The sequence below is a fragment of the Rhipicephalus microplus genome, chromosome 9 (genome assembly GCF_043290135.1).
Source record: "Rhipicephalus microplus isolate Deutch F79 chromosome 9, USDA_Rmic, whole genome shotgun sequence".
In the NCBI taxonomy this organism is placed as follows: Eukaryota; Metazoa; Arthropoda; class Arachnida; order Ixodida; family Ixodidae; genus Rhipicephalus; species Rhipicephalus microplus.
Window position 1 is genome coordinate 48,560,588 of NC_134708.1, and position 24,880 is coordinate 48,585,467.

Below are 24,880 nucleotides of genomic sequence, written 5' to 3' on the forward strand. Positions count from 1 at the left end.
ACCATGGTCTGCGATATTGTCATTTAAAAAAAGATAATGAAAAGTGCGTATGAAAATGACCGGCAAATACCACCTAGACTTGATAAAAGCATGGCCTCTGCATCACGGGAGACTACGTCGCAGTCAATGTCGTGACAGCTACAAAATTTGATAAGACACTGGAAGTAGCTGTGCCTGATGATGGGAATTGGCGTCGCCGCTCGCGGCTTCGGACAAACTACAAGCTGCCATTTTGCTCCTACGATATTGAGACGGGAGTGTTAGCAGCTATCGGAAGCGCGGCGCCCTTTCCACTTTGTTTCCGACAGCAGCCGCTGCGAATCGACAGATGTAGGGTTGGAGGCCATTTTCTACGCGCTCGCGTGTTCGAACTCACATTGCTCACGATATTACACCACAAACGAAGGAGCACTCAGCAGCTCGCAAAACACTATTTAACAGTTCACCCAGTCATTGTAAAATTCCGATGGCTGTGATGGTAAAACTGCAGACCTGGTGCGCACATAGAGCTGATCCACGGTCATTCGCACGCATCCATGAACCGCATTCAGAAAAGGCTCGAGGACCAGCGGGATTTGCTTTGAACTTGACCGGTGATGATTCGCGCCAATGCAGCGGCGGCGACGGAAAACAGAAAATTGGCCTGAGCGTCAGCTTCTCCGCAATGCATGATTGCTGGTGGAGCCGGCGGCGTTGGAAAGCAGTTGCGCTACTCTGGTCCCGTAGGGATCATATACAGTTACTCTAGTTGTAGTTTGAACCAGTGCCATTTTTCGGGGGGGGGGGGGGGAGGGGAACCATGTGCCGTACGAAGCCATGGTAGAAGAAGCCGATGATGAAGAAGTGTTTCGGAATAAACATGGGGTATGAGACGGGCCACGTCTTCCATTCATCATGGCGTCACATATATAGTTTCAAAAGGATATTGCTGGCTAACTGGTTTAAATATATGAAAGAAGGTCACAGTGAAAAACGTAAACAATTTTATTCTGAGCTTTCTGCAGGGGACCGGCCTTTATCAAAGATGCGATTCGTACATTGAGTTCGAGTTTAAATACAGATTCCCGTGATAGATACACAAGTAAACATATCATTGTGATTTGTTAGAACAGGACGAGGGGAAAGACCAGTAGTACAGCAGCAACGCCGACTAAAAGTCGTCGTTGACAACAGTGAAACAGTCAAGGGGGAGAGGGAGACGTATGCGTCGATATTTGTTGAAATATAACAAGAGACGGGGGCCTATTCAAGCAAAGAAACAATCAATAGATCACAAATAACGGAAAGAGTGAACTAGACATGGCTACATGTGCACATGGAGAAAAAAGAAAGAGAGAAAGAAAGGAAAAAAGTACAAGAACAAAAATGAACAAGTGCCAATGGTTAAGTGTGCGATGCGTACGCCGCTAAAAGGGGAATATCCATTCGCTTTGGGATGAAAGAGGAAGTGGTCATGGACACCGGATGTCAACTAAGAGTGCTGAGTTGCTGAGTCGTGTTGCTGTGTCACGTGTAAACACTCCATTAGTTCTCTAATAAGAAATGGCTGTTCTCGACGAAATACGACATCTAGAAGAGCTTTGAATAAAGTAGCGTCCACACTCATGTTGCATAGAAGCAAGAAACACAGCCCAGACTTAGAGACACGTAGGTGCCCACATCTGTACGTCGTTGTTGTGTTCCCTTTATGCACTCTGAGAATTCATATTTCGTTTAGTTGCTCGCTGGATCTGCAGGGTATTGTCGTTAGTAATCGATTCGGGCAAAGTTAATTTTTGTATAGCGCCTTCTTCATTGATTGGCGCCTTCAGTCAGATTTTACGCGCAGATTGTTGCTGATGCCTTATTTGGGGGGAGACAAGACCCCCCCCCCCCCCGCTCTCTTGTAACCCCCCTGCCTCCCCCCCGCCTCAAGGCCTCTTTTATACTTCCGGGCATGCACTTACCGTGTACGAAAGCAGCATTGTTTCAGGCGACAAAAAGAAATAATACCTAGAGTTGTACAGCGCTAACTCGCTACTTGTTCCAACCGCGTGTTGAGAAGACCTACCACCGTGCATGATTAGGCCTGCTGGAGCACCACGCGCTGTACACTAAATAGAGGGGTACGTTCCCCCACATATATTTTACCTCGGTAGTCGTGCTTTCCTGATTGTACATGCACCCTTTGTAGTCGTGAAGCTCGATGTTTTTGTCATGTACTTTATCCTTGGTTGGAAGTCAATAAACTTCTCCTTGCTGCAGGGTATGTCAGCTACCGTTAACCACTTCTTTCATTCCCCCCCCCCCCAGTTATTGAGACAGCTTAAAGCCCTCCCTTAGTACTCTAAATTGTCAAGCATTTGTTTTAAATGGACGTAGCTCTCCCATAGTGGAGTACCAAGTATTACAAATCATTAACAACTTCTAAACACTCGTTAGGCGTGCGAGAAAAACACTCATTTTAAATCTCATTTGTGGTGTTCCTAAGCCACCAATAATTGTCGACAGAGCCTCTTTAGGAGTGAGGTTCACAAGACGGCTATATGCTTTCGCTTAGTATAGTATCGAGTACTCTCAATTGTTATCCCCCTTTTCTGAACCCAACGGGCGAGTTGAAGGCTGCTGAAATTCTCTCGACTCTGGTCACCACTCGTCGTGAACTCGTTCATGGCGTAATGTTTGTCAACAGGGCCTCTCCATGTAGGAGGCCAATAGAGTGGCTTTATGCTCTCTGATTGTAGGGTACCTAGAACTCTAAGCGTTGCCCACTTTTTCTAAACACAGTCCACGAAGTAGTGGCTCTGCTGCAGTAAACCTGTAACTGTATGCCTGCTGCTCAGTCGTGCGCTCATTCACGGCGTAATTTTTGTCGCGACGGCCTCATCAAGTGTGAGGCCCACGAGAAGGCTTTATGCTCTCCCATAGTAGAGTACCTCGTACTATAAATTGTCATTAACCTTTTAAAACTCACAGTTCCTCACGTACTCATTGGCCCTTAGCGGAACAGCCTTTGGCTCTCCCATAGCAGTGTGCATATAGTGCTCTAAGCGCTTCACATTTTTTTTTCTAAACGAGGAGCAATGAGGCATTCCTTGCATCATTGTATCATGGTATTCATTGTATCAAGATATCTCACTGTGTACCTTTGTACATGCATGCCACGTCTGTCATGTACATTTGAGTAATGATCTGTTCACTACAACAAAGTGGTGTTTATGGTGGCACATAGGTGTGCCGATATCTATCTGCCCCTTACTATTAAAATGTTATAAAATTTTAGTTTTTTGAACATAGTGTAAATAAACATCTTTCTACAAAATAGCGAGCTTTGCTGAATAGATTTCGACAACATTTGACTTCGGGGGACGCGCGCGGAGGTGAGCGGTCGCATGTGACTTTGGCTCCTGCAAATTTTCCTCTTGTGGCTAACTGATCACTCCAAACGCCCCGAATACTTGACTGGACCTATATGTGAGTGTTACCGACGCTTCCTGTGATACTTTTTCAATACTAAGACGTTTTTTACGCAAGCCGCAGCCCTTTTAGGGCTGTCGGCTAGCAGTATCGCTGCTAGGCCTACCTCTCCCTAGCATGAGCGCTGGAACAGGGCGCGACGCAGCCGGCGTCGATGGTGCGCGTTCCTGGCGCGCGATCCACGAGAGCCTCTCAAGACAACGCCAGCATCCTTCGTCACCACCAAGCCATGCAGTGGCTCAGGAGCGCCAATCAAGAGCAGCACCGAAGCCCCCACCACTGCCGCGCAGTGATTACAAAATCATATTAAGAGTCCGTGGAGGTTTAAACTGTGCTGTGATACATCCATGCGTCCTCAGACAAATAATCCTCAAGGCGGCGGGTCTCCCAATCTCTGACCGCACCAGTTCTGACCAAATACGCGTCAACTCCATCAACCATACCGTTCTGATTAGCACACCAGACCTGGATCGTGCCGACCTCTACCATGGCATACGGCTCTTGAACTTCAACGGCACCCCTCATGAAGTCGCCACCCATGTCGCTGATCCCGTCGATACCTGCAGAGGAACCGTTCTCCTGCCTTCCGATTACTCGGAAGACGAAATCATCTCGACCCTCCGCCGATGCAACCCAAAGCTGACTATCGGAGGTGCACGACGCCTGGGCAGCACTGAAACCATTCTAATCATATTCCAAGGCAAAATCGTTCCTTACTACGTCCACTACGACGGCTGTGCACTTCGATGTCGTCCCTTCAGGCAAAAGGTTGAAGCCTGCACACGGTGCCGTCAGATTGGTCATCGCCAAGACGTCTGCACCAACACCAGTGACACACTTTGTCCCAAATGTGGACTTAAAGATGCACCTATGGACCACGAGTGTGACCATGTTTGTGTTGTGTGCAATGGAAACCATGAAACAGGTTCATCGCTGTGTAGACAACGATTTAAGCCGCGCCCTACACGGTCCATGGAAAAGCAAGACCCACCCATCCACCGATCTCCTAGTCGCGAACAAACTCACGGTTCAAGCCAGCGGAAAAGTCGAAGCAAAAGCAAGGAACGCGGGCGGAAAAGTCGAAGCAAAAGCAAGGAACGCGGGCGACGCTCCAGTGCCAGCAAAAGTAAAGATCGCGGTCGTCGCTCCGATTCAACGACGCAAGACGACGCCTGGCCAGGCCTATCACCAAGCCCTGCTCTCAACAACTCTTCGGTCAACTCACACCAGGTAGGCTGGGCTAAGTCAGCCTCTTCTAGCTGCTCCTCAAATCACACCAGTAACAACGACTCCACCCTCTTTAAAGAAAATGCAACCCTAAAAGCTGAAATTCAGAGGCTTAAATTACAACTCGAGTCTTTTCACTTATCCGCTACTACCACTCAAATTGATTCTCGTCCTCCTTCCGCATCAACCACCCAAGCCCCTCCCTCTCATTCCGCCTCTTCCATGTGCCATTCATCAGCCCCACCTGAACCCTCTGCACATTTGCCCATGGACACTAGCCCCTGTGCTCAACGCGAACCACTTCTCCCTCCCCCCAGCAAACGTAAAACTCCGAGCACTCCACGATCAGAAGAATCCCTGGAGGAGACAGTTTTAAATTATAATGACAGAATAACCGCATTAGAAACTAAATTTCATAATATACTCACCGCAGTTGAAAAACTCAGTGCAGATTACGCAGCCAAACATGAAGCACTCGCCAAATTTATGGACCTTGTGCAAGCTCATATCCAACAAACTACAAGTTGGATAGCTGAAGTTAGTGCCAATAATCCTAGCATAGCACCACTTTCCACCTCAGCACCAGCTTCGCTTAACAATGGCCAATAACCCGACTCGCTCCGAGCTTCAGGTTTGGCAATGGAACTGTAGGGGGTTCCGAAAAAAGAAAGCACATCTGCAACAGTTCCTTGCCTCCCGTTCTAATCTACCCGAAGTCATTGCCCTCCAAGAAACTCACGGGCCAGTCAGCTTCCCAGGTTATAATGTCCACCAAACTAAAAAGCTGTCCCGGCCTGATACGGCAATTCTTACTCAAAAACACCTCACTGCAAATCACTCCCACTTCGACGGCGTCGATATAGAGCATGATTTTTTGGAGATTATTCCTCATAAGAATAACACATCTGCTCTTTACCTTCTGAATGTCTACAGCCGCCCTCGAGACAAACATCACCGCTTTGACTCCCTTTTTACTCAAGCCATTTCCGCTGCCAAAGACCATCCCCTTTTAATTCTTGGTGATTTCAATGCACCCAACCCGTTGTGGGGTCACACTGTTTCTACTCCTAAGGGCAGAGCCCTGTGGATACACATACAAGACCACAGACTCACGCTACATAATGACGTCGATGCACCAACCAGGCTAGGAAACAGCGTATCGAGAGATACCTCTCCCGATCTTACCCTTACACGCAGAATTCAGCACGTTACATGGAGCAACTTGCAAGTTAATCTCGGTAGTGATCACTACATCATTACTACTACAGTACATTTCAAGCACAAACCCTTCGCACCTAAGCCAATCAGTCACACCAATTGGGACAAATTTCGAGAGGCCCGCCAGATATCAGCTCCCAGAAACATCCAAGACATCTCAGAATGGGTGAAGCAACTTCACTCAGATGCTGGGGTGCATACTACAACTCTGCCCCCCGAAACCCCCCTCACCACGGTTGATGCCAAGCTTTTACATATGTGGGAAGCCAAACAGTCTCTCTTGAAGAGATGGAAAAAAGGACGGCACAACCGAAAGCTAAAACTCCGAATAGCCAAGCTTGACCTGCAGATCCAGGAGTACGCCACACAACTGGCCTACCAGCAATGGGGCCAGGTGTGTGACAGCATGCAAGGAAACCTTGACAGCAAACGCACATGGCAACTACTGCGCCACCTCTTAGACCCTACCACATCACGCACACATCAAAACCAGAGCATAAAGAAACTTGTATATGCTCACAAAAACGATCTAAACGGACTCTTCGACGACCTCCGCGATAAACATCTGCCTCCTGCTCAGAAGTATAACACACCAAAGTACACTGGAAAGCCCAACGAGTTATTGAGCGCCGCTATCACGGAAGCAGAGGTTCGGCATGCTATGGCCACTCTGCGCACAACGTCAGCACCAGGCCCAGACCACATTAACAACAAAGTACTTCGCAATCTGGACGACAACTCCGTCACGGCAATCACAGATTATTTCAATCACTGCTTTGACACTGGCACCCTTCCAAGTTCCTGGAAGGATGCCAGGGTAATTTTCATTCCAAAGCAAAACAAACCAGTGAACACTTCCAATCTCAGGCCTATTTCACTAACTTCTTGTCTTGGTAAAACGCTTGAACACGTTATACTCAACCGTCTGAATAAATACATGGAAGACAACAATGTTTATCCACCAGAAATGGTGGGTTTTCGAAAATCTCTGTCATGTCAAGATGTCATGCTTCGACTGAAGCATGATATCATTACACCCAACAGCAGCCTAGATACGCAAGCAATCTTGAGTCTGGACATCCATGGAGCTTTCAACAACGTTGCTCATTCCGCCATCCTCCGCGAGCTTAATCTCATAGGGGTTGGCGCAAAGACATATAACTATATAGCTACTTTTTTAGCCAACCGTACCGCAACCATACACATAGGCGCAGATCAATCTCAGTCTTACGCTTTGGGAAGTTACGGCACGCCCCAAGGGTCTGTGCTGTCACCGTTTCTTTTTAATGTCTCTATGATGCCGTTGGCGCAAGCATTGAGATCTATCCCTGACCTCAAGTTTTCACTCTACGCCGACGACATCACTCTTTGGATGACTGGCGGCTCCGATGGAGAGATTCAAGACACCCTGCAAGCTGCGGCAAATACGGTTGTGGCACTTACAGGTTCTATGAATCTTTCATGTTCCCCACAGAAATCTCAGCTACTTCTCCTACCATCTCACAGAGGGGGCGAAAAACACATATCCAATATACAGGTAATTCTAGATGACGTACCAGTTACTCGAGTGGATAGGATCCGCGTGCTCGGTTTACACATTCAAAGCAATCGGCTCAACACATACACACTAAAGACACTTCACACCACCGTTGATCATACCTTGCGACTTTTGGGTCGGGTCAGTAATAAACATGGCGGACTAAAGGAGGCCGAACTCCTCCGCTTGGTCCAAGCCTTCGTTATCAGTAAAATAACTTTTACAACGCCTTACCTACACTTTCTTAAATCAGAATCCGACCAGATAGACATCCTTTTACGCAAAGCGTATAAGTTCGCTTTAGGGGTGCCTATACGGACCTCCACTGAAAGGCTTATGCGTACTGGCACCTTCAACACCCTTGCTGAACTAGGAGAAGCCCATATTGCATCTCAGTATAACAGACTTTCTAACACCGTGACAGGCCGACACATTCTACAAACCCTTTCTGTCACTCCGGCATCCATCACTAAGGTCAAGTACACCATTCCACACCACATACACGAGAACCTATACATTCCACCACTTCCAAAAAACATGCACCCTGAGCACCAGAAACAGCGCAGGATGCAGCGCGCGAGGGCCCTCAAAAAACAATTCTCCTCCTCCAATGATGTGCTCTATGTTGACGCCGCCGATTACGGAAACAGGCATCATTATGCAATATCGGTAATCAACTCTCACGGCCAGGTCGCTGCGGCCGCCTCCGTTCTTGCTTCTTCTTCGGAGGAAGCGGAAGAGGCGGCCATAGCCCTGGCCCTGACAATACCTAGTTCATCCGTTATAATCAGTGACTCCAAAACAGCTATATATAATTTCGGAGCGGGCAGGGTTTCTAAGCCAGCCCTTTCCCTACTTTTGCATCATCCCCTTGATCGACTTGTAGCACTAATCTGGACTCCCGCGCATGCGGGCCTTGCCGGAAACGAGGCGGCTCATGCGAGTGCCCGAGGATTCACAGTCCGGGCACACGCATCCGATGTGTCGCAATTCGCTACGAATGAGGCGCCATTTACAGCGCGGGATCGCCTTATTTCATTCCACGATATTTGCACACACTACCGTTTAGAGCGATTAACCTTCCCGCCACTCACGCGCAAATCTTCACGCAGGTGCGAAATTCTGTGGCGACAGCTGCAGACTCGCACCTTTCTTTCGCCTTACCTCCTACACCGCATTCATCCATCCTGTTATCCTTCCCCCTCATGTAAATTTTGTGCCTCCTCCACAGCAGACTTGAACCACATCATGTGGCGCTGCCCTAAGCACCCTCTTCCCCCATTCCTGAAACGCCTAATTTCTAGTGAGGAGCAGTGGGAGGCTGCCTTGCGCAGCTCGAGGCCCGCTATCCAGGAGGCCATCCTGGAGTGGGCTGAGAGGGTAGAGGAGGACTACTTCAAGTAGTTCATCCCCACCACACCCTTTCCTGTTGCCCCCTTCCCTTTAACAAGGGATAAATAAAGTTGTTCATTCATTCATTCATTCGACAACATTTGCCACGTCTTTGTGGTTTCTTGTAAACCGCAACTAAAGGAACAAAAGAGCGCTTGAGAGAAAGGGCAAGTAGTAATGACACATGATGCGCTACTAACAACTCTTGCAACGTCTTTTAATCACCGTTTTTCTCTTTTGTTATGCAATACCAACAGGCTTAACGCCCTCCTTCACTTTTGTAGAAACCAGTAGCGCATGTTTGTCACGTTAAACTTGCAGTGCGTGTGAGAAAAATTACAGCTTATCCACGGAGTGAATGACGAGTGGAGCGAAGAGTCCGTCCGTCCGTCCGTCCGTCCGTCCGTCCGTCTGTCTGTCTGTCTGTCTGTCTGTCTGTCTGTCTGTCTGTCTGTCTGTCTGTCTGTCTGTCTGTCTGTCTGTCTGTCTGTCTGTCTGTTTATTGAAACATTTTGAAGGATGCAAGTGATGCGAGCGCTATCTATATGAACACTTCGCCTACCAAGGTTGACTACGACAGACTACTACGACAGACAAGCGTACTGGCAACGACAGACTACTACGACAGACAAGCGTACTCCTTTATTTATTTATTTATTTATTTATTTATTTATTTATTTATTTATTTATTTATTTATTTATTTACAAATACTGCAGGCCCTGTTCGGGCACAAGCAGGAGTGGGTAACAAATGTCAGTGACAAAACAGAATATAAAAATATAAGAATATACAGTACTGGGTACAAAAATAAGGAAAATTCCCAACATCAGGGAAATATAAATAATACATAGCAATAATGGCATTCATAGCGAAATACAAGAAATCTCGGCACTAATGAGGAACATAATATATTGCATATTAAAAATCAAGTGTTAGGTCATTGACGAGATGGGCGAACGATTGTGTCGTATCCGCATTCACGACCTCCCGAGGCAACTTGTTCCATAACGAAAGAGCATGAGAGAATAATGAGTACTGATGAACGTTGAGATGACTGAATGGTTGCCTAACTGTTTTATTATGATGAATACGGTCAAAGCGCACGGACGGTTTGGTTAATTAGGGCGCTTCGCACCTAAAAGTCTTGCTCTACTGAACACTAAGGTTTTAACGTGTCCATAACTGCTAAGATCCCTTACTAAGACGGTGGCCGTGGCCAGCATCTTAGGTTGTGTATGGACATCTTTGAGGCCTACTATACACTCCAGTGACCCTCTTTAGTCGGACACTAAAAAAGAAGCAACTATTGGGTTTGCATTGATAAACTACAGTCTCGGAACTATACATTTTATAAAGTTTACCATCATAAGTTCATTAGTAGTGGAGAAAACCAAGGATAAAGTTTAGTTTCTAAGTTTCGTGCCGAAATCTCCGCACGAGATGCCAGAAATTCCAAAATGTACCTTCTGTATTTTCGCAGTATTGGCGCGAATCAATTTCCTGAAACTTCTTATTCAAGATGTATGACACCGATAGATGACTATTCAATTCATATACATCTATTAGAAGTTCTATAATACCCAGTACATGCCTTGGAAAACGACGGCGTCATGGTGTTTGCTGCGGGACTCTCAGGGTGGCGTCTGCGTCCGCATTTTTTTTCACGCGTTTTCTAGCTTATCAAGCGTCTACCCGCGGCAAAAGAGTGGTGCTTTCAGAATTGTAAAATTGTACTTTACTAATACGCGGTAAATTGTTGTTCCTTTTAGTGTCCCTTTAAACCCCCTGGGGGGGGGGGGGAGAGAATAGTGATTAAAAAAATACAGAGAGGTTAACGAGGGCTGAGCCCGGTAAGCTACCCTGCACAGGGGAATGGGACGGGAAGGGAATTTAGATAGAAGAAAAGAGCGCTGTAGCCATCTATGCAACAGCCGTCTTGCGTCTGACATCACAGACAGTTGGTCAGTCCCGTGGCTGAAATCAGAGCAGCACACTTGTTGCTTTACGCAAAGCAACGAAGCAGTCAAAGCGGTGAGGTGGGCTAGGTGGTATGAGTCGCAAGCGTTCATATTCGTAGCACACACAAAAAAAGCCCACACACAGACACGAGAAAGCAACACATACACAGGGCGTATGTGTTTCTTATATACTTGTGTCCACGTCTGGTTATTTTTGCGCTAGGAATACGATTACAAGCTCCTCGTGGAATCGCAGCGCATGCAACTCACCAGACTCCTCATCCTCATGGTGTTGGCCATCATGTTAGTGATCATGTCGGTGAGCGAAAGCAGGTAGAGACACGAGAAGGACAGCGTCGGCGTCAAAGTTCGCGTCCCTCCTACGGCAGCCAGAAGGCCGAACAGGATGATGGTCAGCTGCATCGAGAACACGAAGTCAGCGAAGCAAGCAAGGCTAGTCGCGTAAGGTGGCATTACCAGCTCATTTATAAGACAGTCATGGGTGTAGGATAATCGTTCCTCACTGGCTGATAAGCGTTCGTCACCTGAGCTCGCACGATGTAATTCGCACATAGAACATACTGCTCGCGGCTCAATGTCATCGATTCGGACTTTATACGGAACATCAAGGCGGCGCCAACGTGTAAGGTGACCACACACCAAACGTATGCTTAAACAGTCGCATACTCCGATATTATTATTATCATTATTATTATTATTATTATTATTATTATTATTATTATTATTATTATTATTATTATTATTATTATTATTATTATTATTATTATTATTATTATTATTATTATTATTTGAACGAATCATCAGTAAATTTTAACGGAACAACCACACGGTCTTTGTGCAGATGCACGCAAAAGTAAACCATAAAAATAAACAATAGAATACAGTTTACAGAAATAAAACCAAATGAAGAAGAGAGCGTAAACACAGAGAAAAAAAATCAGCGCACAATGGGAAGAATAAGAGACGAGGATCATGAAATGGCGGAGAAACATAAAGCGGAGTGTACACAAGTATGTTGAAGGTTTCCTGAAAAACGGAAAAGGGAAGAATCTGTACATGGCGTAAAACGTTGTTAAGACAGTGCAAAGCCGATGTAAGAACAATGGGATTGATTGATATGGGGGGTTTAACGTCCCAAAACCATGATATGATTATGAGAGACGCTGTAGTGGAGAGCTCCGGAAATTTCGCCCTCCTGGGGTTCTTTAACGTGCACACAAGTGTGAGCACACAGGATCACAGCATTTTCGCCTCCATCGAAAATGCAGCCACCACGGCCGGGATTCGATCCCGTGAACTGTGGGTCAGCAGCCGAGTACCTTAGCCACTAGGTCACACCGATGGCACAAAAACAATGCGAGTTAACTGTGAAACACACCAAGATAATGAAAGTTAAGGTTATATAGACTTTGTATTCTGTAAGCAGTAGACAGTTGAAAGACGTTGGCAGGTACATGTAATGGTCGAGTCCTAACACAGCAGACTTCTTCGTCTGTCGGTTTTGGTTAACTTACGCGGCACCCAAATATTTACGCAACTGAGAAGCAAAGGGTAAGATATTATACCGTTAACTAGTTTGTAAAAAAGTTAGAGGTCAGCGAGATATCTTCGACAGTAAAGTGAAGCCAATGATAATAACTTAGCAATGCTAGAAAGAGATACAGAGTCATTTTAAGAGAAACGATGGTTGTAAATAGTTATGGTTTTTTTCTGGACTCGCTCGATGGTGTCACTGCCAGATTTAGTAATGTCATTCCAGGTCACAGATGGATACCCCACTTTAGGAAGCCATATTGAGGTGTGCAATTGCAAGAATGCTGTAGGATAACTGAATTTTCGAAAGATTCTGCAAACACAATCGAGAGAATGAAGGCCTCGTGTGGCAGTACGTTTAGTTTCAGTGTAAAAATTGAGCATACTATCAAAAAGAACAACAAGACCACTGAATTCATAAACCTTACATAACAACGTGATATTGGCATATTGTGGAAATGACACGATAGGTGTTTTGTGAAATTTACTCAGGAATTTAAAAACAATTAAATGTCTATAAGGAGAGATTGGTGTCAATACATGGCGCCAGCTACTCCTTCTCTCATGTACATCAGTCGACATCGCATATTAGGTAACAAACACCAACCTATACATAGGCCCACTCCTATTTTTAATTTGGGTAAACGGTGTTTCTTTAGGAATTCGTTATTGTTCTTTTCTCATATATGCTGATGTCATCAGAATATTTGAGGAAATTCATTCAGTTAACGAGTGTCACTTTCTGCAGTCATATTTGTGTCCTTTCTCCGAATGGTGTGACAACAATAACCTTTTCCTAAATACCTTAAAGACCAATTTCTTGTGTTTTATGATGCGCAAAACTCATTAAATTGGTCTTCACATTTTCCACATGCTGAGAAACCCGAAAAACTGCAATATTAATAATAATAATAATAATAATAATAATAATAATAATAATAATAATAATAATAATAATAATAATAATAATAATAATAATAATAATAATAATAATAATAATAATAATAATAATAATAATAATAATAATATTATTATTATTAATAATAATAATATATTATTATTATTATTATTATTATTATTATTATTATTATTATTATTATTATTATTATTATTATTATTATTATTATTATTATTATTATTATTATTTAAAGCATCGTATCTTTAAAAGAAAATTGTGCAGATTATGCAGCTGCATCTACACAATTATTATATTGAACTTATGTTTATCTATAATAATTTCGTCCGCCAAGGCCCTGTTCTGTCATTCGCTTTTGCAAAATGCAAGAGTGAGGCCATTAAAAATATGTAATTAGTTACATATTTACGGCTGCAGTCGACCTGGGTGTGTCAGTGGTTACGGTGCTCCTTGCTGACCCGAAGGTCGCGGGTTCGATCCAGGCCACAGCGGCCACATTCCGATGGAGGTGAAATGCTTCCGAACTGCCTAATGACGTACTTTGGCCGCGAAGTATCACAAACACAGATCAAATGAACACACAGTGACAAGCACAAGCGGCACTCCAGGCTGAGGTAGACTAAGCGCTAACCCAGACTTGAGCATGCAGCGTACAGACATGCACAGTCTTCAGGACAGCCTTACGCTATCCAGCAAGTACCAACTAGGCCAACAATCAGTCCTAATACAATATGATTGTGTACTGGGTTATGTAAGCGCATTTTAAAGAACACTTGATGTCATATTTCCCGAGACCTCCGGGACGTTCCCCATAATCATGGTGGTTTCGGGACGTAATACCCCAGCAATTGTCCAAAAGAAAAGCAAGGAGATGAAGATCAAAGCTTGCGATGGGAAATTCTAAAGCAGAGGGTACGTTCTGAGAGGAAGTTCCGAAAAGCGGACTTATCGTTTTCAAGACTCCAACCTTGAGAAAGGGAAGTCTGCCTGTCGAAACGCGATCTGCTCCTTAAACCACCCCCTGTTTTTGAATTTCTCGCCCTATCAATTAACGTTACGTAAAGGGTCACGTGCCAGCGAAGACGTGGAGCTGTAGAGGGAGTCCATGAGGCCGTCCAGCAGATTCGTGCGTAGAAGTGCAGCCAGCTCGGCGTCTCGCAGTCGTCCTACGGTGCCCAGGTAGGCGTCTTCCCACGCGTACAACTTGACTACGCGAACCGAGGACAGCAGGTCGGCGGTGCTCTTCAGACGCTCGTCGCGGAACCGCATTACACGTTTCTGCGAGAAGGAACGAGAATTAGAATAAGTCAACCTTTAGGGTCTGTGTGTTGTTAGGGGTTCACGAAAACAAAAATCACAGCCATATCCACAAAGTGAATGAGGTTAGAGGAGCCTGCTCGGAGATGAAAGGGAATTTCTGCGAATATTCTTTACACATGTCCTACCATCATATGTAGACGTGACAAGGTTGTTACATATCCAAGGCTGTCACCGCAAAATCTTGCTGGTGAGCCCGAGATGCCGCTGCTTTGTGAGCCCGCCGCACTGCTGCCTTCACTTCTGAGGTGTTTGTTTCGAAGTGGTAATGAAACGTGCTCACTGCGTGAGGTCCCGGTGGAGAGAAAGGAAGCGAACGTGCCGAGGGTAATGTGCGCCGCCTCGAGTGGCGGCGCTCCATCTAGTGAGTATTCTTGAAACGACTGGAAAGCCGACGCCTTGAGTGGTGGCGCGCCTTTAAAGTGAGTCTTGTTGCAATAATCGGAGGGGACGCTTTCAGCGCTGGCGCGCCATCTAGTGAGCATTGTTGGAATCGCCGGAGAGCCCACGGCTTGAGCGGTGGCGGGCCATCTATTGAGCACTTCGAAAATCACCGGAGAAGTGTACACGCCACCGCTGCCGCGGGACAAGGCGCGAGGATAAGAAGCTTGCTGAGCAAACTAAAACAACAACAACAACAACAACAACAACAACAACAACAACAACAACAACAAAAGCTGACGTATTAGAAAGACCCGATAAAATACCTCTAGGCAGGGAGGCGGAGGGAAGTGATGAGGTTAAAGTGTTTCATCATCGACACCTGAAGGCACTGCATAATTCATTCAGACACAGCCATCTCAGTTATTCCATCGCATCATGGGGTAATTCAGATTCAGGGCACATTTGGCCGTTCAAGATATTGCAAAAGCAAGAAATGCGGCTCATAACTTTCGCTTCACGTCATACGCCATCACACACTGTTTTTTTTTTTTGCAGCTTGTCATACTATCCGTCTCCGAACTGCATGTCTAAAATGTGTGTTTTGTTTTTCAAGGTTCTTCGCCACACCCTTATTATCGACATACTTCCTGCTGTCTTGTTGTGCAATATCAATAGAACTAGATTCGCGCTCTCCAATAACCTTTCGTTTCTGAAAGTTCGTACTAATTGTGAAAAAAATTAGCATTATCTATTCAACAATTTTACTATGAAATTGACTATAACGTGATGTGATAGATGTAATTCACGTTCATGTTTGTAGAAAAAAATGGGAAAAAATGTTTTCCTAAAGTTGTCTTGTTTGCATACGATTTCGAAAGGGTTAAGCCGAGCATTCAGTAATGTCCATGTTACGTGGAAGACAAAAAAAAAAACGCGTTCTTGTTATTTCTTGTACGTATTTTAGTTTTTCGAACGTATTTACATAGGCCGGAGGTCCCGCCAGCAGTTTCTAACATTGTAACCTCCTCCATTTTTACCTGCTACGTATTACATTTTGGACGCAACTAGAAAGAGTGAGATTGAACAAATGATGTTGCTTCTAGATCAGTTGAATAAAATGGGGTTTAGAGGGGAAAAAGAAAGGAGGAAAGAAAAGACATTGTAATGAAAAAAAAAATTGATGAAGCCTGTGGAAAGCCGCGCAAGTCTTGAGATAGCAAAACTGAACGATTTTGGAAACTAATCTGGTTGATTCCAGGTTGTTCATACGCCTCAGCCAGGTGACGCAGGTTGTTTCTACGTTGATTCTCCGATTAGAGATGTTTGAGTTGAATCACAGTCAGCCTCGACACCAGCACACTGTCATTGGCTTGGGCCTTACATCTCCTCAAGGTCTTCTCGGAGCCGCTATTGCCTTTCTGCTTTCCCGGTATTCTCTCATTGTACGTGCGTGATGTCTGCGACTCGCCGTCGTCGCTTCGCAGCCGTTTGCTGGGCTCACTGTTGAGTTTTCTTCTTTCAGTGGACTTGTCGTGGGTAATGGGATTAACCCTATTTATGCGGCAGGCAGCTGTTTATGAAGACGATATTTTTTTCTGACAACGCCAGGCAGTGTTTTGTGCCCGATAGGCCGCACTCACTACGGCTATAGCCTTAAGAGCTTCGCTGTTAAAAAAGCAGCATCGAGTAGCGTTTGTAAGAAATACGCAAGCAGGTGACGTTCCTGCCGAGCATTACGCCTGATTAGCTATTTCAATATAAGCGTTTCAGAACAAGTTTATCGAGAGATGTCAGTTTCCAACTTGACTTATGGAAAAATTGAATACGGACACTCGCTCGCTCACTCGCTCACTCACACACTCACTCAATCACTCACTCACTCACTCACTCACTCACGAAGTGGCATCACACCAAAAAATTAACGCTCACTCACCCAGAGTATGTTCTGCAGGACGGACGTCGGGAAGGGCAGGAACAGGACAATCATGAGCCACAAGGCGCAACCGACCGCCGGCACGGTCCCTGCGCGTAGCGCCAGCACCCAGAGCACCACCGGCATGCACAGGGAGCCGATTATCGGAAGAGGGAACTGCAGGGCGCTGGCCGACAGCTGCACGCAGTCCACGCCCAACACGGAGACCACGTAGCCCGACGGGTTGCGGGTGAGTGCGGACGGCGACAGACGCGTCATCTGGGTGAAGGGTAAGCGGGAAGGATTTCACGGCGAAATTCGCTGTGAGATCAGAACAGTTCACAGCCACCGGTGTCCGCAACTGCTATCGCGAGAAATAAGACAAAAACGAAACCAAAAAAAAATCTAGGATAAACCAGATCCTTTGCGTTGCGGACGAGTATCGTAACACAGAGCTACGACGTTTTTTTTTTCTTTCTTTTATTGAGAGAGCCACGCCAATGCTTGATATTCCTTCACGAAAATACGTTCTTCAAGTCTGGGAAGGAAGTACGTTAACTTACGTACTATATCGCGGTTAAGATTAAGAAGTTTGCGGGTATAATTTGGCAGCAGCATGCACAGGACCGAGTTGACTGGCGGAACATGGGAGAAGCATTTGTCCTGCAGTGAACGTAGTTAGGCTGATGATGATGATGATGATGATGATGATGATGATGATGATATATTGTGGTAGGTGAGTTGAATAGCTACAGGCTGTCGCAGAACAGAAGGTTTTATTGAACAGAAGGTTTTATTGTGCTAAATGAAGAAGAATACATGTGCATGATATACAGAAAGAGGTCCCATAGTCAGAGACTGCAAGGGGACCTCTTGTACAATGTAGAATCAATGCAGAATGCAGATTGCGTAACATCTGGGTAGCTCAAAACTTCCAACACATTACATATGGCTCTGCTATTATTCCTCCTCGCCATCAGCCATTGCACCACCAAAGTGCCCATAGTTCTTTACAGGTATGCAGCGGCTACGTTCATTCTCTGCAGAATAACGAATCATGACAGAGTCGCTGGGTTCTTTCCTACTCGATAAAAATTACGATGACTTATGGAGTAGTAAGCGCCATGCAAGTGACTTGTAGTAGTTTGTGGCGCAATAGAGATTAAAAAAGGCTCTGCTAAGGCCGCTCTTCTAGCTTTCCTTTCACTGGGATTGTGCAGCATCTTTCGCGCAGGCTTTGCGGTACTTGTTAAAGATGTGCGATTGGCGAACTTTAGAACCGAATAAAAATCAGTTGGCCATGACACCGAATCAAAAACTAATACGAATCGAATAATCACCAAGTAGTTTTATAATAGCAAGATAACCATTTCCCCATAGTAAGGCAACGATGTTAAGCGAGAACACCTCGATCCAGCGATCATTATAGTGTGTCGAAAGTTTCTTAATAGGTCGGGCTGCATGCACCTTCGTAATTAAATTGCTAAAGCAAGTAGAGTTCACTGCTTGCTGTTCCAGCGTATCATTACTTCAGGGTTTTTCCGTCCTGTCTAAATGTTCAAAAATATTCGGTACTTTGAGTCAGAAAATAGAGAGGAACCTTGTTCAATTTCTCGTTCAAAATGGTCAAATATTCTCACACCTTTGGTCTTAATGTGAATAGCATTGTTTAAATGTGGCGCATTATACGGTAAGGCAGTCGGGAAAATTTTGGACCTAAACGTGAAACGTACTGATTTCGGACAACAACACGTAGTCGCCCAGGTGATGCACGTTTGTACGTAGAAAGTCTGGCAGAACACCGTTCACGCGCTTACACATGTAAAAGTATTCAGTTACACATAAGTAGTTTAGTCGATTCAGTTGCTGCAGCGTAATTCACTGTTTGCCAGCTCATGGAATATGTAGGATATAGAAGGACAAACAGTGCTGCGATATACATGCAATATAGAAGGACACGCAGAATGAAAAACAAAAGACACTGACTTTCTTGTCAGAAGCATTGTCAATTGACACAAAAATATGTACATTGGGATGATTCCCACAGGAAAAGACACCCTTATGCACAGCTATAGCTGTAAGATAAAAGCACACAAGTATCGCGTTAGCGATCGAGTTACATGAGGCAAGCGAAAGACTTTAAAGTGTTGTGAAGTGATAATTTGAAATTTAGAAGGCTGGCATACGTAAAAAACATGATAAACACTTAGCCCTGGTATTTACCACGTGTATTATTTAATTTTTTGTTATCTATTTCTTTCTTTATACCTATATTTATTCTCGGTCTGTTAAGGGTTTATACAAAGAAGGGAAGATTACAGATATATACATACGTAAATATAGACACACACGACATAAGTTAGTGCAGGGTTTTACTTGAACATAAATGCAAACGTATTTACAATAAATAACATTAAATATGGCTATGCACTGCCCTTTATAACAAGATAAATTGGCAATAAAATGAGGTATCGGAAAAAAAATTGGCCTCGTATCTGCATGTTAATCTGCAAATGTCGTCGAAAGATGATAGTCTTGCGTATGGAGAGAGTGAACAAACATTTATTTGATGTTCTGCGCAAGAAATCAGTGAATGGTATGCTGGAGGCGCTGCCTTGAAGTGCCTCGAGCGTGCAGCGGAGGCGAAGGAGCGAATCAAGTATGTCACACGTGAGACATGAGCGCTATCTGGCAGTTTTCTTGGAAAACGAAGTGCGTGGCTGTGAAGGGGACGTGTGCGTAGAACGCAAAGCGGCGGGTAGGTGCCACCACCATGTCATCATAGCAAAGCGTTAGAAGCACTCGCCTTTTTGTGCAAACGTTCAATAGTCAGCGCAGCGTGATAAACGCAACGGTATTTAAAATTACTTATGTGTGCCTTTTCTAGTAAAAGACTCACATACAGAATATATACGTATTGTTATAGTGCCTCAGATATAAGCAATAATTGCTTTTCAAGTGACAATCGCAGAAGTATAAACGCTGAATCTTGAGCAACTTTGGTGGGCGCTGTGGATGGGGTTTGCTGTTTGGGGTATCGGCTGGTGCCGTTCAGAGTACTCGATACAGTCAAGGGTGGACAAACAGCCAAGTTTGCAGACAGACAGACAGACAGACAGACAGACAGACAGACAGACAGACAGACAGACAGACAGACAGACAGACAGACAGACAGACAGAAAGACCAAAATTTTTGCGTCGAAGGTCCCCCAGAAAGGCTATATCGTCTTTAAAAGTCAATGCGGCCCACCTTGCTGAATATGGCAGCTTGGAGCATGGATCGCACTCGTGCGCACAGGCGCAGCGACACGTGAGTCTGGTAGGAGCAGAACAACAAGTCAGCCACCGAAGCAGCCGCGAAGAGCGTGGCTGAGGTGGCGCGGTTCCAGTTGTCCGGAGCCTCGATGAGGGACCTGCATCGCACGCGACCGTAAAAAGTGTCGTTTGAAACGTTGGTGCGACCCTTCTACGTATACTAGAGACTTTTAGTATTTTCGCATAAACGCGACAGCGGAATTTTCAATGGAGGCGAAAATGTTTGCGTCTACGTGTTTACATCCAGGTGCGTGGTAAAGGATTCCTGGTGGTTTTTTCGGAAGCCTTCACTGCCGCGTCCCTCATAATCATTCGTTGTTTTGAATCCAAACGTTAAGTGCCAGATATCATTATAATGAACGCGCCGCCGCGGTGGTGTAGTGGCTAAGGTACTCGGCTGCTGACCCGCAGGTCGCGGGATCGAATCCCAGATGCGGCGGCTGCATTTCCGATGGAGGCGGAAATGTAGGCCCGTGTGCTCAGATTTGGGTGCACGTTAAAGAACCCCAGGTGGTCGAAATTTACCTGGAGCCCTCCACTACGGCGTCTCTCGTAGCCATAAGGTAGTTTTGGGACGTTAAATCCAACATATCAGTCCAATTATTATTATTATGAAACACAACAACGTTAAGGAATCTTTTTCGTAGGAAAGAAACACAGGACAAACTATGTCCTGCGCTTGACCACGCACTGCTCATCACGCGCAGGACCAGCTGCGTCCTGTGCACGATAAACAGTGCATGGTCAAGCACAGGACGCAGTTTCTCGACTGTGCGCAGGGCGTGGTGTACAGGATTCCATAGTCTTGCGGTACGTGGTACGTGGGCCTGGAAGGTAGATGCTTTATTAAAACGCTCACGGAAACACTCCAATAACGTTCGTAATGGCAAATACGGCTTCCTGGCGCTGCACGTCAGCACGTGTGGGTGCACTCCGTAATTTAAAAGGAGCGCAGTTCTGGATAAGATTAAAGGAGAGCACGAGCATAACTTGTGAGGCTGCTCAGATGGTGCGTGAAAAAGGAGCAAGGGCATAAGCAAGCCCCCAGTTGCACTGTCAGAGAGAGATATATCTGTTTCTCGGGACGCGATGGTCAGCGTAGTAGGTCCAGTGATAGTTGATGTTTATATGTTTCGTATCTTTGCATATGTTTTACTCTTTCTTTTACTGTTTTTACTGTTCACTCGGGTACATATAAGGACCTTGTCGATCAAATTCTAGTTGTAAGTCAGGGTTTGTCCCGTCTTTTTTTTTCTGTCCACCGTATGTTACTTTCGCGCTGTTTATCTTAAGTGCGCTTTCAAGTGGGGTATTAAAAGTGAGCTAACGTGACGTGGAAACGTGATTTTATTTACAAATCTGCACTTCCTTAGCGCAAAGGTGGCACTACGAGGTTTCTGGACCACTATTTGAAAAATCCACATTGACTAAATATTTCCTGTAGTGTCCCTTTAGGCACTAAAACACGAGATAGCAGTACCTACCGTTACCACATAAAAGATGGAAGAAAATCTCGTTTGTAGTGTAAATTGTGAATGCATTCACTACCTGGGGTTGAGCTACAAGCTATTCCTTTCTTTGTTTTCCAAAATTATATCTAACCATTATAGTACTTCGCACACTACTGTGGGATAGCACTCAGCTGTCCCAGAACTGCAAATATGTGTTCAGAACAAATCTCTGACAATCAGACTACGATGTACTTTGTTATTCGAGAGAAATAAGCTATCCCAGGTATGTAGAAAGACTGCATTGAAATTAGAGAATTCTTATTTCTGTGTTTAGAGAAATGTATTCTCACGTACAGTGAACATCAATTACAACCCAGCAGGACATCGCGACGAAACACAACATTAACAAACACACGAAAAATTTTTACAAAAATATATGTTTACATATGTACATTACATGGTAAATGAAGAACGCACAGATGAAACGTAAAGATCTATACGTTAGGTATTTACATAGTATTTACGAGGTATTTGTGTGAGTACTAAACAAACATTAACCTACCAAAAGCAGGCAGGCCTGAAAACAAGCTTTACACGTCTCTCGTAGACGAACACAAAATCGCACGACCAGTGTCGAAGGAATTCGTCCTCACCGAGAAAGAAGAGTTCCCCCGACAAAACAGATAGTAGTTCCTCGTACAGTCGCTCCGAAATCGGGAAGAGTGCGCGACGGCGACGACCTGTTGCAACCGCTTCACAGTCATTGCGCCAAAGACATAAGGCACAAGCAACAATGAGGATGCAGGCAAAGCAGCCTCGAGAACAACGCCCAGAAGAAACAAAGCAATTTACTCCGCGGCCGCGAAATCCAGCATGTACGTCCCTCAAGAAAACACGAGCAATGATGCATTGTTTTAAAACATGCTGATTTCTTTGCCGTAGGAAGCAGTCCAGTCCGGGTATGTTGCTGACTGGACCATTCTTCACCTTTCGAGGCCATCAAAGGTAGAAAAAACACCCCACCCCAGCCACTCCATGAAGCCCTGGAGGTGGCCAGGCAGAAATGATGCCGTCAGCGCGCTCAAAGACACACGACTAGAGCGGGTGCGGCATGCCGGAGGAACTAACGGGAACAACACAGTGGCTGTTGTGTCAACGATAGGATTGTTCAACACATCTTCCATAGAACAAGTCGACTGAATATGACGAAAAAAATGCGGCAGCTGTTGCATAAGATGAAGGAAGTCTTAATGATTGTGGGCCTGATTAAGGTGCACATTAGGCATTAAATTCCGAAGATGTGCCTAGAAAATAATATGCCAGAGTTCGCGTGGGGTATTATTCTCCTTGTAGGAGGCGCAACAGGAAGCGCAGGGCCAGTAGCCGGCAGCGTATTGATACCGAAGGAAGAGCAAAGCCTCCCTGGGAACGCTGCTGTCCTAACGCCACACGAGAAACCGACTCAGTGTCACCGAACCAAAAGAAGGAACACAAAGCAGACTGCAATGATCTCACGATGCGTCCAGGCAGTTGCTCCACGTGAGAAAGGTACCAAATGCGACCGCAGAACACATACTGTGCAAGGTACCTCCACTCAAGAAGCGGGAACTCGAAATCCCGTGCGTTAACAATTTTTTGTTTTACTTCGTCGAGGGCGTTTGGTCAAACGTACTTACAAATGCCATAGTGTTTGTATAGAATTCTTTAGATGCGAAGAGCCCGCTGAAGAAGAGAAGTGGAGCTAAGTCTCAAGTTTGGACAACTGATGAACAAATACCGGGATCCAGAGAAGTTTAGCATGGCACCTGAAATGTCACCATACTGAAAGAATAAACGGAAGATATGTGAAAGACTATCTTCATCTGAAAGGTACAGAGTTATGTCATCAGCAAAAGCTGTGGCTTTCACGGCGCTGCTGCCCGGAAGCGCAAGACCCTGGACACGCAAATCCGCTTCTAGAACGTACCAAAACTGCCCACGGCTCAGGATAAATAGAACAGGAGACAATGGACATCCCTGATGGACCTCACGTGTAAAAGAAAACTCAGCACTCTCCCGACCATATCGAACTAGTGTGCTTTTTATACCAGAGTAGATATACCTAATTAATTCCACAAAAGAATCAGGAAAACCAAGGGCTGTGAGCACTTTACACAGTAAAAATTTTTACACCCAGAAGGGTGTAAATGAGCTTGTCCCGTGGACGACACCCTAAGGGTGTTAATTCAGCACCTTCCAAAAAGGGTGCTTTTTCATGCACCCTTAGAATAGGGTGTACATGTAAAAAAACTGTAGGGTGTTACAAAAACACCCTTAAGGAAGGGTGCCTTCGATGTCCATCACTTTTTTAGCACCCTCTGAGGAGGGTGCGAGAAGGGTGCACAAGGGTGTTGAGTGCCCATGGCAGGGGTGCCAGTATTTTTTTAGACTGCACTAATAGATATTGGCATGCACTGATTACACACTATTTGAAGAAAGTGGTCCTGATTATCAATGGTGCGCCACCTGTCGAGCTCCATTCATTGCATCTGGACAAAAATATAAACGCGTACTATCGTGTATGAACTTGTGCTGGATCTATATATACTTCACAGTATATGCATAATGCGCGTTACAAAAAATGAAGCCTTGCTGCCCTTGCATATTGCGTTTATTTATTAGGCAAGTAAAACATAAACTTTTCTTCTGCCACACAACTTTTTCACCAGATATACGTTCACGTATACGTACACTACAAATGCAACACCTCAAATGTTTATTATATTTATTCAGTTTCACTTCATTGACAATTATTTGCAACATACAATTACACTGGTTTCAGTTTAGTATACTGCTTCAAGTACATAATGACTACAAATGAAATATACGCTAATATATCCCTGTAATTCTTTCAAGTATCTACAATCCCAGTGGTTTCCAGTTTAATACTCCTTCATGTACACAATCGGTTAATAGGAATGAAATACAGGCAAACATATACTAATGATTCTTTCAAATATATACAATCACCATTATTTCACTATATACGCCTTCATGAACAAAATCGTTCCCAAGAAGTGATGCACACAAAAATATATATGGATAGTGTTTTCAAATGTATACAATCACAGTGGATTAAGCTTTGTATTCCTGGATGTATAACAATTGGTTATGAGAAATGATGTACATGCAAACATATACGGGTTTTCGCACATATAACTTTAGCGAATACTTCAGAAACTAATACAATATGATCACAAACA

The 24,880-nt window shown here is 44.8% G+C and overlaps 1 protein-coding gene across 1 annotated transcript in view; it reads right to left on the reverse strand.

Moving 5' to 3' along the window:
* The window catches only part of LOC119165008 (ATP-binding cassette sub-family C member 3-like), a 134,663-nt gene that overhangs the window by 60,030 nt on the left and 49,753 nt on the right, over window positions 1–24,880 (reverse strand). Inside the window, exons 9-12 of the mRNA XM_037417204.2 lie at window positions 20,123–20,285; window positions 16,894–17,151; window positions 14,334–14,537; window positions 11,060–11,206 (exon numbers count right to left, since the gene is read on the reverse strand). Of these exons, the coding sequence (XP_037273101.2) occupies window positions 11,060–11,206; window positions 14,334–14,537; window positions 16,894–17,151; window positions 20,123–20,285 (772 nt within the window). The remainder of the gene's footprint in view (window positions 1–11,059; window positions 11,207–14,333; window positions 14,538–16,893; window positions 17,152–20,122; window positions 20,286–24,880) is intronic.